The 18,378-nt window shown below is 53.3% G+C and overlaps 1 protein-coding gene across 3 annotated transcripts in view; it reads left to right on the forward strand.

Moving 5' to 3' along the window:
* The first annotated feature begins 531 nt into the window (after positions 1-531).
* The window catches only part of LOC101612640 (interferon-induced GTP-binding protein Mx2), a 29,806-nt gene continuing 11,959 nt past the window's right edge, over positions 532-18,378 (forward strand). The window contains exons 1-11 of one of the 3 annotated variants that reach the window (XM_045150588.1): positions 532-1,587; positions 2,161-2,299; positions 4,927-5,045; positions 8,386-8,578; positions 9,459-9,596; positions 10,925-11,079; positions 12,160-12,298; positions 12,818-13,016; positions 14,786-14,864; positions 16,265-16,387; positions 17,192-17,336. In XM_045150588.1, the coding sequence (XP_045006523.1) occupies positions 2,257-2,299; positions 4,927-5,045; positions 8,386-8,578; positions 9,459-9,596; positions 10,925-11,079; positions 12,160-12,298; positions 12,818-13,016; positions 14,786-14,864; positions 16,265-16,387; positions 17,192-17,336 (1,333 nt within the window). In that variant the 5' untranslated portion in view covers positions 532-1,587; positions 2,161-2,256. The remainder of the gene's footprint in view (positions 1,588-2,160; positions 2,300-4,926; positions 5,046-8,385; positions 8,579-9,458; positions 9,597-10,924; positions 11,080-12,159; positions 12,299-12,817; positions 13,017-14,785; positions 14,865-16,264; positions 16,388-17,191; positions 17,337-18,378) is intronic. The other 2 variants (XM_045150587.1, XM_045150590.1) reach the window with 2 other exon arrangements.

Here is an 18,378-nt window from a genome sequence, read left to right on the forward strand (position 1 = left end):
GCTTCCTGAGTGCTGGGGTTAAAGGTGTGCGTCACCATACCCGGCTCACTTGGAGAGTCCAGCTGGGCTGGGGTGGCACTAGGTGGGTCTCCCCTGAGCCCAGGAGGGACTCAAGAGCCCAAGGAGCAGATGCTTGGGGCCACTCTGCAGTTCTTTCAGCCCCTGGGAGCTGGATATATGGGGGCCACTCCAGCTCCTGTGGTCAGGCTCCCAGAGTGCAGAGGGACAGACAGTCCTGGGCTGCCCTGCAGCTGGTGGTCCTCCCCGCCCGAAGGGGCCCTGACACCAGCTCCACACCTTAGTCCTCCCCTTTTCCGCCTCTTCCCCTAGACAGGCCAACTCTTAGGCTGCCTCCTCTAAACCTATGCAGCTGCCCCTCCCCCCAGATCGCCACCACCCCAAGTCACCTCCCACCCATCAGAGAGCCCCCCCGACCTCCTACATGAGCCAAGGCCCAGACCCACACACGTGACTTCTCAGCACAGCTGGACTGTCCTCTCCTAACAACCACAGAAAAGCGAAGGAAACAGAAACTGAAACTGAAACTGAGCAGGCCCCGGAATTGCAAGGCTGCGGTGGGGCCAGCAGAATCGCTGCCCCAGACTTGATCTTCAGCTTGGTGGCTGAGGCCAAGGCCCTGAGACAGGGCCATGCGCCATGGGGAGACAGGGAAACTGACAGCTCCCTGCTCAGAAGAGCTTCAGCAAGTGAGTCCCATGGGTGCCCAGGAGGAGAGGCATCGCTGAGATGGAGGGAGTCCTCTGCACAGGAGGCGCAGTCCCGAAGACCAGGCTGTGCAGGGAGGTGGGGTGGGCTACGAGCCTGTACCCCGTCTCCCCTGAGTGCCAGACCCTGACCAGCGCCAGTGAGCCCACAGCCCCCAGGTGCTGCTGCCCCTCTTGATCCTGAGCAGGAAGCGAGGGGCTCAGAAGCTCTAGGCAGCTTGCTGAGTCTTTCCCGAGACTGCGGGGCTCCGCAGACCACCATGCCCAGCGCTGCTGCGTGCAGCAAAGGCCAGCTTGGAGGGAGAAAGGCTGCGCGCCCTCGAAGAGAAATGTCTCTCCCCAGGCAGAGACTAGAGGGCGCCCCCTCCCCATAAGGAGGCCACCCGTGACATCTTGCATTCCCAGCGCAGCCTGTCAGTTCTCAGCCTGGACAAGTCAGAGAGGCCTGACGAGGGGAAGCCTCAAAGCAGACAGAGCAAGGGAGAGGGAGCTGATGGGGGAGGAGAGGGACTTGGCGTGGGCCCAGGACCCGACTGGCCACAGCACGTGGGATCACGGAGGAGCCCGAAAGACCCGGTGAAAATGGAAGTCTACAGGGAGCCAGGTTCAGCTGCAGAGGAGGCAGGCGGTGAGCTGAGCCCTTACACCCAGACCGCGGGGGCGGCGGGCTGGGGATGGGTTTCATTTCCCATCTCAGCCCCGCCCCTCGCAGTTCCTGTAAGTTCTCAAAGGGGAAGGGGCGGGCCAGCCCAGCACTACTAAAAGCCCAGGAGCCTGCAATCCAGGCACTGTGCTGCTGCAGGGGGACCTGGACCATCCCAGCCTGGATAGACTGGCAGCAGAGCTCCTGGTGCGGACCCAGGTAAGGACTGCTGGGCATGGCCATGCCAGTGATGCCGGGCTGGACAGCATGGCAGGATCCGACCCCCAGAAAGATGCAGGAGACCAGCCGGGCGTGGTGGCGCACGCCTTTAATCCCAGCACTTGGGAGGCAGAGGTAGGAGGATTGCTGTGAGTTCGAGGCCACCCTGAGACTCCATAGTGAATTCCAGGTCAGCCTGGGCTAGAGTGAGACCCTAGCTCAAAAAACAAAAAGAACAAAAAAACAAAAAAAGATGCAGGCGACCCCTGCATCTTGAACCAAACTTCCAGTCGTGGTCCAAGTTACCAAAGAACAGCCAACGAGGGCTCAGAGAAGGGTGAGTTATGAGATTTACTGGAGGGAGAGTTAAGGTTAAGAGGGAGAGCCCAAACCAAGAGAAAGCCTCCCTCAGCCTGGCTGTGAGATGGGGAGGAGCTTCACATAGGGGAGGGGAGGGCGGGCTCAGCGGGGCAGGGGCTAAGGGAGTCAGAGCCAGGGTGGGTTGGAGACATCTTACCTGGTCACCCACGCAGACCAGCACGCAGGCAGAAAGGAAATTGTCCCCTCTCCCAGCAGGAAGCAGAAGGGGAGACCAAGAAGATCCCCTCACAGGAGCAGGAAGGGCCAAGGAAAGGCAAGGGGCTTACATAGACCTGTCGGGTCACATCCATGGATCGGACATCTAATCAGAACACCTCATCCTTAGGCTCAGGTGTGTAAGTGAGGGACCAGATTGGTTGTTGCGCCCCAGAGGAGCACCCTCAGGGGCCAGCACCAGGAAATTGGAGAAGAAGCAGGAAGCTGCTATTGCTGAGGAGTCTTGAGGAGACTGGATCAGACATGGGTTCTAGTCCTGCCAGAGCAAGCAGGTGGCATCGGTGTTTCCGTGAGCCAGTCCCTGCCAGTGATCAGAGAAAGCGACCAGGCTCCTCATCCATGTCGGCTGCATGGGCTTGACCACCCCAGACCACAGTCCCCATCCCCACCACTGACCCCCAGGGCAGTGCCTTAAACAACACCCCTAATTCGAGGCCCCTCTGCTGGCATGGGTGGGGGGATGGTGCAGCAGAGTTCCCGGGGTGTCTGGGGTTGAAAGACACTGAGAAGTCTCACTGTACCCAGCCTGGCCTGGGAGCCAGCCACGAATGCAGACATCAGCTCTGGTTTCTGCCCAGGCTTGGGAGTCAGCCAGGTGACCCCAGGAAAAATAGGATTGGGGGCTGTGCTGGAAGGGCTGACAGGTCCAGTGGGCAGGAAAATCTTGGTTGCAAGATACCCAGGGACTTCCCATTGAGCCTGAACTAGGTTTCAGTGTGTGGAGCAGCAGTCTGTCCTCGTGCGGGACAGGGGCGGAGGGAGGCTGGGCCACTCTCAGAGACACAGAGAGGGTACAAACTGCCACTTGCCCTCCACCTCCTAGAGTTGCCACCACCCACTTCCATGGGGATCTTGGACTGATTTGATCAGTTGGGAATGGACTTTTGCGGAGAAGGGCATCAGGAGTGATGTTAACACCACCCTCCCCTGCCTTGCCTCTGTTCCCAGTCCAGAGGGTCCCAAAGTGTGTGAAGGACTCAGCCCTGCTCAGCTCAGCTAGCTCCCTCAGCCCAAACCCACAGGCTCCTATGGACTCACCTTCCCCTCCTCTAGCCTGTCTGGCTGTGGACACTCCTTCCAGCCAGGTGTGGATAAAGCTTGATCTTTGCAGAGAACAGGGTGCTTGACTCTCTGTTCACAAACACTTTGACCTAGGACAGGAACCTCACAGGGCCCCATGGGAGCTTGAGTCACATGGGGTTGCTTTCAACCCAGACTGACCACCCTGGGCAGCTTCAGGTCTCAGCAGCTCAGGCCTTTACTAGACCTGCAGTGTGCTGGCTCGAGGTCAGGATGGACGAAGGGAATGGAATCCTGCCTCTGGGCCGCTGCTGTTCCCGGCTGAGCTGAGGGTGCTTCCCCAGCAGACTGAATCCCAGGCTGGGGCTGGAGAAGTGGCTTAGCAGTTAAGGTGCTTGCCTGCAAAGCCAAGGGACCCAGGTTCGGTTCCCCAGATCCCGCATAAGCCAGATGCACAGGGTGGTAGATTTTTCTCTTTATTGTTGTTAGAAATAGGGCGAAAAGCATAGGTTATGATCAGTCAGCATGTTTAAACATCAGCGGTCATTATTGGTCATCGGTCCAGGCCACAGGAACACCAAGGCACAGGAAATCCAGGCACATTACTTTAAACCAGTGGATTACATCATTATCACACAGAGTCTTATAAGTTAAAAAAAGTTGGCATCTCACACAATAATCTCAGAGAAAGTGTAAATTTCATAAGAAAGGTTTCCGTAGTTCTTTACCCCAATTTATCCCTAGAGCCAGCCACTCTGAGGACAGAAGGGGTTGAGAGGCCCCAGACCTCACTGGGTAGAAATGCAGCCAAGACCCCTACACTTGGTCCCTGGCCTCCACTTGGCCTTGACCTCTGGGTGAGGCAGGAGCCTGTGCTTGACGCCTGCCTGCAGGAAATGTGGCCAGCCCGCCGTGTGGTCTCCGCGCACTGGCTCTGTAGAGGGACGGGTGGGGAGCAGAGGCCAGGGAGGCCGCGGTCCTGCCGCTCCGCAGTACATTCAGGATGGAGAGCGGGAGCTCACCTGCACTTGACAGAACAGGGGCCAGCTGGAAGGATGTGCTCCTTCAGGCTGACCTGCAGCTGGCTGCTCAGGGCACCAAGTGCGCCCTCTGTTGGCTCTGCTCCTGATGTCCACCGAGTCTCACAAGAGACCCTGGAAAAGATCACAGGCCTGTGGACTGCAGACAGAACCCGGGGTTGACATTTCAGGGGGCCAAAGAGAGGAAGGCACACAGACGCCCCAAGATTTGTCACACGGAACCCTTGGCCATGGGGCACAAGCCCTGGGGACCAGCGATGCCACTGATGGCACTGTGATGCCAACTCAGGCAGCCATGGCCCAGTGCTCTGGGACTCCAGGTCTTAGGTGAAGGGGTCTTCACTCTGGATCCGAGGGTGGGGGAGGGGGCTTGATGGGGACAGGAGGTCGGTCCTAAGCAGGGAAGGGGTGGGATTTCTGATTGACAGCATCTTTAAGTACCTTAAAGTAAGGTTCTTGCTATTCCTCCCGTCTGACTGAGGAGCTCTCCACACGCTCCCTGTCCAGGCAGAGGCAGAATGGAAGGGCTTTGCCTGAAAGTACAGACACGTTGATTGGACAAAGGAGGAAGGGCCATTTCCAATACTGGCGTCCCAGATGCATGTGTTCTTTAGCCATGGTCCAATATCCAGATATAAGACTTCCAGAATTTTCTGAACTAAACCCTTTGTGTTCAACACAGACTCCAACAGGTCGAAAAAAAAAAAAAGCATGAGTCATTCCTCACCGAAATCTGGAAATGTCAAATCATCTTTAGCAAAAAATGACCTTCATGACAAGTCAGAGAAACATCAGGAAAGGGTAAGTGTCTGCTCTACAGCCACCTTTCATAGACATGAGCTGTGTCTCTCTGAGAGGGGAGTGACGTCTAGTGCCTCAGTGGCCGTGGATTCTGCCCCTCCTGAGATACCTGGACAGCCCCAAGTGGGAACTGCCTCCATCCAATACAAATAATTGTTTGTCTCCTGGACAAAAGCCATTACAGTGAGCATTGATGGATATTATACAACTCGTTTCAAAGTAGGAACTGTGAAAAAAGGGAAAACAGACATCATTTTCCGTCTGGTTCAGCAACCTTTGGAACATTGGGTACCACTGAGGAGAGGAGTGCCTGTCTGGGTCCAGGAACTCCTTCTTTAAGGAGTCCTTTGGCACCTCAGGGACAGGACAGAACAGTCCACTTCATTCTTGGAAGTGTGGCTACTACCAGCCTCCAAATTGTGTGCTTTGTGTATATTTCTCTGTGTGATTAAAAAAAAACCACTTGCTGGGACATTCGTGACTTTCGTCATGGCTCTGAGAAGTGACCTGACACTTCACAGACACGGCGAGAGCCTTGTTTTTACTCTGCTGTTTTCTGTGTTCTGTCGGCTAACAACACCCATGGCGCAAGATGTGGCAATGCCAGGGAGGAGGAGATTTGATATCTTTCTCACGTCCTGGTCTGCATTTCTTCTACTTTTTTTTTTTTTTTTTTTTTTTGAGGTAGGGTCTCACTCTGGTCCAAGCTGATCTGAATTCACTCTGTAATCTCAGGGTGGCCTCGAACTCACGGCGGTCCTCCTACCTCTGCCTCCCGAGTGCCGTGATTAAAGACGTGCGCCACCAGGCCCGGCTCCATCTCTTCTACGTTTGTGGCCATGGGCCTCCAGAGACCTTCCTTCCACTCTGTATCCGGGCAGAGTGCTTCCTTGTTGTTGCACACTGAGACTGGGCCCTGAGGGCCCCTCCTCTCCTGCCCCGCTCTGTACAGCCCACACCCTCTAGGCTGCCCCTTCCTATCAAGCATGGGTCAGGCGCCACGCTCCCACTTAGATGTTCTATTTCAGAGTAATTTGTACTGTTCTGGAAGGATTTAGACCAGTCGCTGTTAAGTTTGAGAAAAAATGTCACTGTGTGCTCTCTGCGTGAAGCATGGTTTCAACACCAGTTCTGAGGATTCTTCAGACTTTTGTATTAAATACATTTTTTGAATGTTTTATTAATTTTCACTCTTTTGAGGCAAGGCCAACAGACTAGCCATATACGTATATATATGAGCAAGAATGAGAGAGAGAGAGAGACTTGGTCCTGCAGGGAACCAGCTACTGCAATAGGACTCCAGATGTCTGTGCCCCCTTGTGTGCATACGTGACCTTGCACTCTTGTGTCCCCTTCTGCGGCTGGCTTACAGGTGACATGGAGAGTCAAACATGTGTTCTTAGGCTTTGCAGGCAAGCGCCTTAACTCCTAAGCCCTCTCTCCAGCCTGAACAACTGTTTTATTAGTCCAAGACATGCCTTTTGCTGGCTGCTCAACTGTCCTGTTGACAGCATCCCTCTTTGACTTCCTGAGCCAGCCCTGGGCGACAGCCGCTTCCTGTGTGGTGTAAGACCCTCACCCTGCTGATGTCACAGGAGGTCCCTCCTGCAGCCGAGAGCCCACAGCACACTGCTCTGCTTGAGCTCCTCAGCCACCTCCCAGGGCTCTTTCAGTGACAGGAGCGCTCTGGTTGGCACTCCTGTGTTGGTTCCACGGTGGGTCTCCTGGTCTCCGCTCGTGTCCTCCCCTCTGTTGCCAGCTCCGTCACACTTCTGTAGAGTAGACTTTGTTCAGGTGCTGTGTGTCTAAACAGTCTAGAGTTCGTGATAATTTGTGTATGTGTCTACAAAATGTACGTATGTGTGAGGGTGCATATGCATGTGTCACAGGCACATGTGGAGGTCAACCTGAGGACTCTTGTGACTCCGCCTGTCATTGCCACAGGCATGTTAAATAGTGATTGGACCCAGCATGTGCTGGCTTTGACATGCAGGCTGGGGTCTGAGGTATAGCAGTCAGGCTTATGAAGCAAGTGTTTTCAACCACTGAACCTTCTCCCCTGCATCCTGTCTTGATTTTTTCTAGTTTCCTTTTATGTGTAATAACCATCTAGGATTTGCGTAGGAGAGAGATTAAGAGTGGGCCGCAGGCTGCACTGTCTGACACCTGACCTGCCCATCGCACGTTGGCCAAGTGACTGACACTCTCTGGTCTCCATTGTCTCGTGAGCTCTGCGCAGTGCAGTGCGGACGGTCGCCCCGGTCTGCGTCCAGGGTTGTGAGGCTGCAGAGAGGGATTGTGTGGAAAGCGTGCAGTTCCTTTCAAGACATCAGCTTCCCACGTTCACTTTCACTGTTCCTGCCCCTAAAAAAGTTGCAAGTTAAATCCATGCGTCACCTATAAAACGGCAAAATAAAACGCTCTGTGACTCCTCACTGTTGGATAAAGGCCACGTTTTCTGTCCTGGAGACACGCTTGCCACCAGTCACCTGTGTGTTTCCTGTCAGGGTCATTTGTCCTTCACTCCTGCCTTCATTCAGAATAGCATATTTTTAAATTAATTAATTTATTTATTTGAGAGCAACAGACACAGAGAGAAAGGAAGATAGAGGGAGAGAGAGAGAATGGGCACGCCAGGGCCTCCAGCCTCTGCAAACGAACTCCAGACGAGTGTGCCCCCTTGTGCATCTGCCTAACGTGGGACCTGGGTAACTGAGCCTCGAACCGGGGTCCTTAGGCTTCACAGGCAAGCGCTTAACCGCTAAGCCATCTCTCCAGTCCCAGAATAACATTTTTGCTGGGTATAAAATTCAAGATCAATGGTATCTGGTCGGTGATTGAAACGCAGTTGGGAATGGAGATGTTGTCAGTGGTAGGACATACTTACCTAGCATGCGTGAAGCCCTGGGGTCAGTCACCAGCGCTGAAAATTAAATAGGTGAATGTCCCCTCATTGTCCTCTCACTGACATTCTCTCTGCTAAAATGTTTTACTGTCATGCTTATCTTTGCTCCTGTGAACATCCCATGTCGTTTTCTCTCTGTTTCTGATCCCTTCTGCTGGTAAGCAGCTTTGAACAGTTTGTTTCTAATGTGTCTCGCCTGCGCCCTTTACTGTGTGTCTTGTGCCTGAGCGTCCCTTACTCCTTAGATCTTTAGGTCAGTGGTTGTCATTACAATTGAACACTCTGAGTTTATTATTTCTTCTCATGATTTTCATCCCATTTCTCACTTCCTTTTGGGGATTCTGATCTATGTGTACTGTGTACTTGACGTTGGGCGTGCCTGGTGGACTGCAGCCTGGAGCACATGACCCAGGGCCTGGTCTTCCCCTTCTCCAGGGCTCTGAGAGCAACCTCTGCAAGCACTATGAGGAGAAGGTGCGCCCTTGCATCGACCTCATCGACTCCCTGCGGGCCCTGGGTGTGGAGCAGGACCTGGCGCTGCCCGCCATCGCCGTCATCGGGGACCAGAGCTCGGGGAAGAGCTCTGTGCTGGAAGCGCTGTCTGGAGTCGCCCTCCCCCGAGGCAGTGGTGAGAACATGTGTGACTCCTCGGCCAGGGCTGCCCGAATCTGGGGCTCGAACCACAAACGTGTGTTCTCATGCATTTTGGGTGGGGACGAGGAGCTTCACGATCAAGACTGAATGTCCCCTGAGGTCTTGCATCCTTGGCTTGGTGGTGGCTCCCCACTGTGACCTCATGTGGCCTCCTCTGTATAAAGACCCTGGTGTTTCTTCCTCTCCTTGCAAGGTAGCAGTCAGGGTGGTTAGGGCTCCTCAGTGTGACCTATGACATCTACCAATTAAGTTACCTCTTTTTCTTCAACTGGTATTTTCTTACTTACTGTTTTCTTTTCACTTTTTATTGATAATCTCCATGCACATGCACCTTGTATCTTGATTACAATTTCTCCCACCAGCCTTCTTTATTTGTCATCCCTCCCATTTTCCCCTCAACTGAACCCTTCGTTTTTCCAACAAGTCCCTCTTGAATTTTAATGTAAATGTTTTTTTTTTGGCCTTCACATTACGCAGGTCTTATTTATCAGCCACTTTGTACCTGGAACATTGTACAACAACCCTCCCCTAACTTTGGTTCTTACATGTTTGCCACTCCCTCTGCTGCAGGGCTCTATGCCTTCGCGGTTGTGGTAGAGGACTCAGTGCTGAAGACTCCACTCCCACTTCCTCTAAGCACTTTGATGAGTTTTGAATCTCCCCTTGTAAACACCACATCTAGAAAGAAGCTTCTATAATCAAAAGTGAGAGCATCGTTAATAGATGGGCACAAACCCAAATATTTAGAGAGCAATTTGATGGACATCCTGTGTTCGTGTAGACAAACAATAGCAGTAGCCTCGCTGCCCCTCAACCAGGCCTTATGTCCTTCTGGTCCGGCTGTGCCCTCCTAGGGATCGTCACGAGGTGCCCGCTGGTACTGAAACTGAAGAAGCTAAAGAAGGGAGAGGACTGGAGCGCCAAGATCAGCTATGAGGGAATCCAGAGAGAGTTCTCAGAGCCGTCAGAGGTTGAAGAGGAGATCAATAAAGGTCAGTGTCCCTGTTTGGGTCAGTAGTGCTCTGGGGGTCCCTTCCTTTTTGGGGTTCTGATTATTAGGACCCCAGACACTACAGCCACCCTGTGTACCCCTCTCTTTCCTCATGAGAGCCAGAGTGGTTGGCAGAATGTGACAGCAGCCATAGACTGCTTCGCTCGTGTGCGTCTTCGTCCTTTCATTCCGCCCCAGACCCCAGCCCATGGACAGTGAGGTCCACACGTCGCGTGGGTCCTTCCGCCCCGCTGAGCTAATCCAGATCGTCCCTCACAGACGTGCCCACGGGTTTGCTTCCATGGTGCTTCTGGGTCCATCCAAGCTGACCACCACGCTTAACCATGAGAGCACAGAAGGCCGGGTCTGAGGGGGAGGGGAGTTTGGAATTTACAGTCGTTCCCGCACCTGAGGCCTCCACAGGGCTGGCCCCAGAGGAAGCAGGTCTGGAGCCAGGAGCTCCTTCCCAAGTTGCTCTGTCCCCTGAGCCTGCACAGAGCATCATGGGGACAGTGACAGCAGCTTTGAGAGTGTCAGAGCCTTCCTCAGCTCTGGACGAGCTTAGTGTGGGGGACAGAATTCTGCACCGCCGACAATCACTGAAACCCCCATGCCATTGTCTCCTGAGTTCTTGTCTTGCAACCCTCCAACAGTGACTTGTCAGGTCCCCTCAAAGGCTCAAGGACATTTCTCACTTTTAGCCACATTTGGTTCTTCTTTAGGGACCCTGCTAACCTTAAACTGCCTGTGTGATAGGAAGGGGCTAGGAATAATATGCCCTTTGTTAATTGTGATTATTGTTGCTGACACAATCAACTTACAGGCAAAAGCAACTTCAGTCCTAAGGGTCCATTTTGGCTAACAGTTTAAAAGGATTAAGTCCGTCGTGGTGGGGAAGCAATGACGGATGGCTGGTCACAGTCAATACAAAGTTAGGAAGCAGAGAGGAATTCCACAGCCAGCGTCTCTTTTTCACGCACTCCAGGATCCCAGCCCATGGTAGGGTCTGCCTGTCTTAGGATGGATCCTCTCACCTCAACTAACCTTGTCTAGAAAATTCTCTCACTGCTGTGCACACGGATGTATTTCACGATGACTCTAGAGGCGTTAAGTTACGAGTGAGATTCACCATCACACACCACCAAGGTCCTACCCTGGGAACTGCGTCCCCGAGCCAGGCCCTGCTGCCGCGTTGCCAGGAGCTCCCAAATCCCATCCCCAGCTAGGGACCAACTTTTCTACCGGAGCCTTTGAGGGTCACTACGCTTCCCACGAGTAAGATACTTCCTCAAAGCTCAGCAAGGCTTTTGGGTCAACCCTCTTTTCCAGCCCAGAATTTAATTGCTGGGAAAGGACTACAGATCAGCCACAACCTCATTGACCTTGAAGTCAGGTCACCACGTGTTTCTGATCTGACTCTGATCGACTTGCCTGGGATCACCAGGGTGCCTGTGGGCAACCAGCCTGCAGATATCGGACAGCAGGTGAGAGTCCAGACGCCTTCCCCCCTGAGCAGCGCCACAGGGTCAGCGCCCTGCAGTGTGAGCGGGGCTGGGTCAGCAGAGGGCACCGGTGAGGGCTGAGGGTGAAGAGCCAGGTTTCCCTGTGCCCTCCCTGTCTGAGGGAGGAGGAGGCAGCGGTGCCATCTCTCTGTCCCTAAGCACAGTGGGTTGGCATCTTGGTGGGTGAGAAGTCAACCTAAGCACAACCAAGACAGACAGAGTTGATGGTTGTTCCCAGCAGGCGGGAGGACAGTGTGGGAGCCGTCGGCATGACGGGCTGACCCTGAGGCAAAGGAGGCGTCGGGTTTCATTCAGGGGCCTGTACGTATCTATATGGGGGGGGGGGCACACCCAAGCTTGCTTAGTTGAGATTACACTTTAATTTTTTTTATCTATTTGAGAGAGACAGACACAGAGAGAATGGCAGCGAGAGACAGAGACAGAGAGAATGGGCGCACCAGGGCCTCCATCCACTGCAAACGAACTCCAGATTAGTGCACCCCTTTACACTTCATTTTTTTGTCTATTATTATTAATTTATTTGAGCATGACAGACATATAGAAAGAGAAAGAAGCAGATAGAGAAGGGGCACTGTAGGGCCTCCAGCCATTGCAAAGGACTTCCAGATGCTTGTGCCACCTTGTGCATCTGGCTTACGTGGGTCCTGGGGAATCAAGCCTCCAACCAGGGTCCTTAGGCTTCGCAAGCAAGTGCTTAAGTGCTAGGCTGTCTCTCAAGCCGAGATTACACTTTAAGAAAACATAGTAGACACATTTTTGTGGATGCTTGGCTCAACTTCACGAACACATTAGCAAAAGACTAGAGAGACAGACAGAAAAGCCCCGAGTGTGCTCGGCCTGAGCCAAAACGGTTCAGCTGGCGGGAGAGCAAAGGGCGTTCGCAGACTGGAGCCTCGGGGACGTGCTGTGCTCGGTCACTGGAACTCCTCACTTCTTTGGTGGCCTGTCCACAAGGCCCAGATCCTGAGGCCAGTGGAAGGTGAGGAGCCCACGCACCCTCCTTCCCCATCTTCATCCCAAATCCTGTCACTGTTCTCATAGATAAAGAGACTCATCAGGACATACATCAAAAAGCAGGAGACCATCAACTTGGTGGTTGTCCCCAGCAATGTGGACATCGCCACCACGGAGGCTCTGAGCATGGCACAGGAGGTGGACCCCGAAGGAGACAGGACCATAGGTGAGAAAAGCACGCAGTAGCCTTGGTCTGTGGGTGCTGTGAGAATGAACCCCGAAGTCAGATGAGGCAGGTCTGGTCAGCACTGAGGAGCCCCACTGGGGCCAGAGGAGAGGAGGCACATTAAGGTCTTGTGGCCACTGGTGATCTCGTTGCCTTAGCCCCTGTCAGGACAGGCGTGGGGACAAGGGCTGAAGGACGGAATCCACATATGTGGAGCATCGGCAGAGGTGGGAGCTCGGTGAAAGTCTGTATACGGAGAGGGACGCACACTGTGGTGTCTCTGGGTGATGGCGGTGGGGACGAGCTGGTGGCCTGAGGAGACCCATCACCGTCCTCGTATGGCCGTGTGCAGGTGTCTCTGTGGATGGTGGTCCACCTTGCCCAGTGTCTGTAGAGACCCTGTCTGTCCTCAGGCAAGCATGACAGGAAGCCCTGGGGTGCAGGCGGCTGGGTGTGAACTGTGCTTCCCGCTGCCTTGTGGTGGTGAGTGTCCTCTGAGGGACATGTGTGTCCTGCCAGGCATCCTGACCAAGCCTGACCTGGTGGACAAGGGCACTGAGGACAAGGTCGTTGATGTGGTGCGGAACCTCGTGTGCCACCTGAAGAAGGGGTACATGATCGTCAAGTGCCGGAGCCAGAAGGACATCCAGATGCAGCTGAGCCTGGATGAGGCTCTGAGGAAGGAAGAGGACTTCTTCAAGGATCACCCGCAGTTCAGGTGTGTCCTGCTGCCCCGCCCTTCGCCGGGAAATTGCTGCTCACATGTAGACATGAGGACTTCGTGTGTGTGTGTGAGAGAGAGAGAGAGAGAGAGAGGGAAAGACGGAGAGAGAACGTGTGGTGTGACTTAGAGCCCCTTGGGAACCATGTGGAGCGTCTCTGGAAGAACGGGAGCATTTTGTCATGCTAGAAATACAATCGTAAACAGTGACGAGCAGGGGGGTCCTGCTGTGACCCAACCATGCGGTGCTGGAGCCAGAGGAAGAGCGTGAGTGGGACAGAGGAGAGGAAAAGTAGCAAGTCCTCGATGCGGACCCTTATCTTGGGTTTGTGATTAAAGCAGCATGGAGCCAGTGTTCACCTTCCATGGTCAGGGCATAATTATTGAATGTCTGGAGTCAGTTATATGGAGCCCTACCTAACACATGACAGCAGCTAACTGGAAGTCAAGGTTGTAATGAGACATCAACGCCGAGTGCTAAAGCTCCCCAGGGTAAGAGATGAGTATAGGGACCCGCCGCATGCTGAGACCTTTGGCACCTTCATCGCGCAGGACAACTCTGTGAAAGGAGAAGGCCGGGACGTGCTGTCAGGTCGTAGTGAGGAGCACTCCCGGCACTGGGCGCATCAGTACTGTCTCTTCTCTTGAAGGCAGAGGGGCAGGTGGGCCGGTGCAGCGTTCTCCACCGCAGCGGAGGGGGACAGGTACCGAGGGAGGATGGGCGGCTCAGGGGTCAGCCTGGGAAGCACAGGGAATCCCAGCCTAGGCTGCGAGGGGCTGGGCATGGAGGAGGTGGGGCTAAGAGAAAAGGCATGTCTGAGGATTGCCCTGAGGGAGGCCCCGGGGACAGGAAGGGGAACGTAGGGAGGGAGAAAGAGAAAAAGAAGCTGGGGAGCAAGGGGAGGCTGCTAGGGTGTGCTTGTGTTCACTGGACAGTGTCTGCTTTGCAGGATGAGGAAGCCCTGGGTGGGTGGTGGGGTGGGACACCTGACCACACAATGGCCTCGGTGCCTGTGAGCTGTCCACTGAAAACAGTAGCAATCAACCCTCTCCCGTCATCGGTATTTTGCTCAAAGTGTTAAGAATTTGCCCAGTGTGGGAGAGCTGCTGTCTCACATAGGCCGGTCTCCTGCCTCTCTGCTGCCTCGTCCCCTGACCTGGCAGACAGTCCCTGTGAACACAGGCTGAAGCCCATCTGAACACATGTGCCTTCCTCCCTTTACGAGCCCACGGCTTAAGTCTTTTCTTGGGCCAGGGTGTGTTTCCCCAGTGCCCTGTTCATCATATGTGTATGCACGCATCGATGAATGCATATGGAGACCTGGACGTATGCACATTGTATGCACCTGCGCATGTATCCCACATGGAAGGACATGGATGCGTGTGTGCTCATACGTGTTTTACTCACTGGTGTGTATATGTGTGCATGCTGTGACTAGGTACCTGGAATTGTGTGTCAGTATTTTGTGAAGATGACATCTAGAGACACCTGTTTTGAGACACAGTTCTTCCAGGAGCTGGAGTGGCGCATCCCAGTCCATTGGGGGATGTCTGAGCCGCCTCCCTGGCAGTCTTTGTGCAGCCCGAGTCTGAATGCTGCCTGGGATCCAACCGCAAGGCATTCATTCCATTCCCAGTGGTGGCTGAATGAACCTCCTCCTCCAGCCTGTCCAGACTCTGAGGGAGTCCTCTGTGTTCTCATTGACCTCCCCTCCCCCAGCCTGTCCAACTCGTGTTTGATGGAGCCCCCGCTTGTGTTCTCTCAGGACTCTTCTGGAGGATGGGAAGGCCACTGTGCCCTGCCTGGCAGAACGACTGACCACCGAGCTCATCACCCACATCTCTGTAAGTTCCCACGGATGGCTGCATATCCTCTGAGAGGGTTCTAGACACCATTCTGAGCTGGTGCTAGAGACGGTCCTGGACACATGGACATCCTTCAAGATTTCTTGGGAGACTTACACTGTGTTTGGGAGTTGACGACTCCACACCAGAAGCCTTGGTGCTGGGCTTCTGCTGCTGTCTTGCTCGGTATGCTTGGCATGGCTGTGAGCCCACCCTGCCTGGCAGTGCCCCTCTGGGTGATCGTGGTAGCCAGCTTCACAATGGTGTTTCAGGAGAGACGCAATGTTCACTCCTCTCCATCCCACTACAATGTCCAACTCACAACCACCTTAGCTTTCTGCTTGGGCACTGGGGACCTTCAGTATACACATGCATTTGGGCACAAGACGTATTTAATAATGGGCTCTTGGGCAGCCTCAGCAGCAATCTTTTCTGTCTGTGCTCTGGCCCATGTTCCCCCAAACCTCAGGATCCAGGCGGAGAGCACTGAGGTGTCAGGACCCTGTGCTCTTGACAGTGGCCCTCACTGGCTGAGGTGCCTGGGTTCACTACTGTTGCTCTCAGCATGCTGGCATGGCTGTGAGCAGTCACTCCTGAAAGTGCCACCATGCGTGACCATGGTCACCAGGTGGAAGATGGACTCTTAGGAGAGCCACAATGTCCACTTTTCTCCATCCTGCTAGAATGTCCAGTTCACACCACCTTAGCGCTCCTCTTGGGCATTGGGGACCCTCTGGACACATGCATTTGGGCACCATGCCTGTCTGAGAACAGGTTCATGGGTGAGTCTCTGTGGCAAACCTTCCCTGAGCCTTCTGTCCATGTACAAGGTCTTGCCCGAAACCCTCAGGATCCAGGAAGAGATAGGATGGTCTCTAGGGCACTGTGGTCTTAAGGGTGACCCTTGATGGGCCATGTTAAGGCAGAGAGAGGGAACCCTTAGTGAGCGCCTCACCTTGAGCCAGCCTGGGTATAACCAAAGCTCTCAGGTACCCTGGAGAGAAGCAAGAGTCCCAGTCTGCTTTCTGTCTGTAGATAACAATACCAGAGTGTGGATTCTCACATTGTTCTAGTATTTCAAAATGAACTAGACAGGTGAATCCATGGGAACTCCCTGCAGAGTTCACATACATTGACAGAAGGAAGCCCTCCTCGGTGGCTCTTAGCAGTGGGAACTATGTGCGGTGAACAGGGTTATGGAGCTGTGCCCAGAGCAGGAGCATGCACAGACCAGAGTGGACAGGGAATGGCCCTAAAGCTCTCTGCTCTACACAAGGGAAATAGTCAGAGGACGTGGGAATGCTTCATGTGTGTCTCAGCGTCTCTGCAGCTGGGTGGATGGCCTTTCGCTGCCCATCCATATCTCTGTGGCTCGCTCATCTCTCTCAACTTTGTCTCAGAAATGTCTGCCGCTGTTAGAAGATGAAATCCAGGAGAAATACCAGAATACAAACGAGGAGCTGCAGAAGTATGGCATGGGTGTGCCGCAAGACAACAACGAGAAAACTCTGTTTCTGATAGAGGTGCGCATCACATATGGTCCTGCGTGGGAGGATCCCAGTTCCTGTAAACACAGGGGACTTTTACCTGGTGCTCACCCGCCTTCTCCCCTTCATGGCTCACCCCAAACACCTTCTAAAATGGACCTCGGGTGAGACTCTGGATGGATACAGGTTGGGCCTGACACGGAAGGTGGTCTGTGTTTATTTCGTCCAATCTGACAACAGTGCTTTTTCTCCGGATCCCAGTGGTGTTCAGGAGAGGGGCATTTCCTGATATCAAAACCTCTTTTGGAGCTAGAGAGATGGCTTAGTGGTTAAGACACTTGCCTGTGAAGCCTAAGGATCCAGGTTCAAGTCTCCAGGTCCCATGTAAGTCAGATGCACGTAGCATCATGTACATCTGGAGTTTGTTTTCAGCGGCTAGAGGCCCTGCCATGCCCATTTATGTTCTCTCTCTCTTCCCTCCATCTCTACTAAATAAATAAAAATATTTAAAAAAGAAACGCCAGGCATGGTGGCACACACCTTTAATCCCAGCACTTGGGAGGCAGAAGTAGGAGGATCACCATGAGTTTGAGGCCACCCTCAGACTACAATAGTGAATTCCAGGTCAGCCTGAGCTAGAATGAGACCCTACCTTGAAAAAAAAGAAAGAAAGAAACAAAGAAAAGAAAGAAAGAAAAATCTCTTTTCCCTATTATTCAACATGGCCTGAGAGGAAGATCTGGCTTACCCACTCCCCACCAGTGAACACAATCCCCTTAACCATCTTGACTCTTGTGTTGCAAACATCTCTATTTATCCGGATGGTTTTCTTTTCTACAGAAAATCAATGGTTTTAATCAGGACATCACTGCTCTCATACAAGGGGAAGAAAGCATAGACAAGGAGGGTATCTTCCGTCTGTTTACTAAACTTCGGAGTGAGTTCCACTGCTGGAGTGTCACAATCAACCAGAGCTTCAGCAAAGGTGAGTGTTTCAGTCCATCTGGTCTGCTCTTCCTTGACACCTTAGAGTGGGTTTTTATAAACAATAGAAATTCATTGCTCACAGCTCCAGGTGCTGGAAAGTCTGAGCTCAAGGCACCAGTTTCTTGTCTGGTGAGGGCTCAGTTTCTGCTTACAAGATGATGCCATCTAGCTGGTCCACGTGAGGAAGATGAAAGATGCTTCCTTGAGACTCTGTTATAAGGACACACATCTCATTTGTGAGGATGGGGTCCTGGTGAACTGATCACCACCACCTCCTCCTCCTCCACCACCACTACTACGGCTATTTCTTCTTCTTCCTCCCTCTCCTCCTCCTCCTCCTCCTCCTCCTCTTCTTCTTCTTCTTCTTTTGGTTTTTCAAGGTAGGCTTTCACTCTAGCCCAGACTAACCTGGAATTCACTATGTAGTCTCAGGATGGCCTTGCACTCACAGAAATCTTCCTACCTCTTCCTCCTGAGTGCTGGGATTAGAAGTGTGCACCACCATGCCAGCCTGATGAATCTTCAGTGGCCGTACCTTCACACAAGGGGCCCGTTGGGGACCCGCAATCCATTTCCACCACCAGGGGTCCAAGCGAACAGTTTTCTTTGGCTTCAGGTGGTGGATGTGGGGAAAGTAGAGTGTCTATCTCTTGAAGTCCACACCACGGAATGCAGCATTCCCTAGTGGAGGGCACGGCAGGTGGGGAGGCTGGATGGCAGCATGTCTTGGCTGAGAGCCTTGAGGGACACTCACTTGGGAGCTGTGACTTCCCATTGTGCCCATCATGCACACCACCACTGAGTCCAGAGAGTGGAGGCTGCACCCTGCGGTGTGGTCTGTGCGGTGGGTCCTCACTGCAGGGAAGGCCACTCAGTATTTGTAATCACGTGTATGTGATCAGGGAGGGTCTAAAAGCCAAACGAAAAAAAAAAGGCACTTCACAACTCCAACCTAAAGGAATGAATAATTCAATGAGAAAATAGACAAAAGACTGGGAAAGATACTTTTCCAAAAATAAAGCATACAAATGGCCATAAAG

This window comes from Jaculus jaculus, chromosome 5 (genome assembly GCF_020740685.1).
Source record: "Jaculus jaculus isolate mJacJac1 chromosome 5, mJacJac1.mat.Y.cur, whole genome shotgun sequence".
Lineage (NCBI taxonomy): Eukaryota > Metazoa > Chordata > Mammalia > Rodentia > Dipodidae > Jaculus > Jaculus jaculus.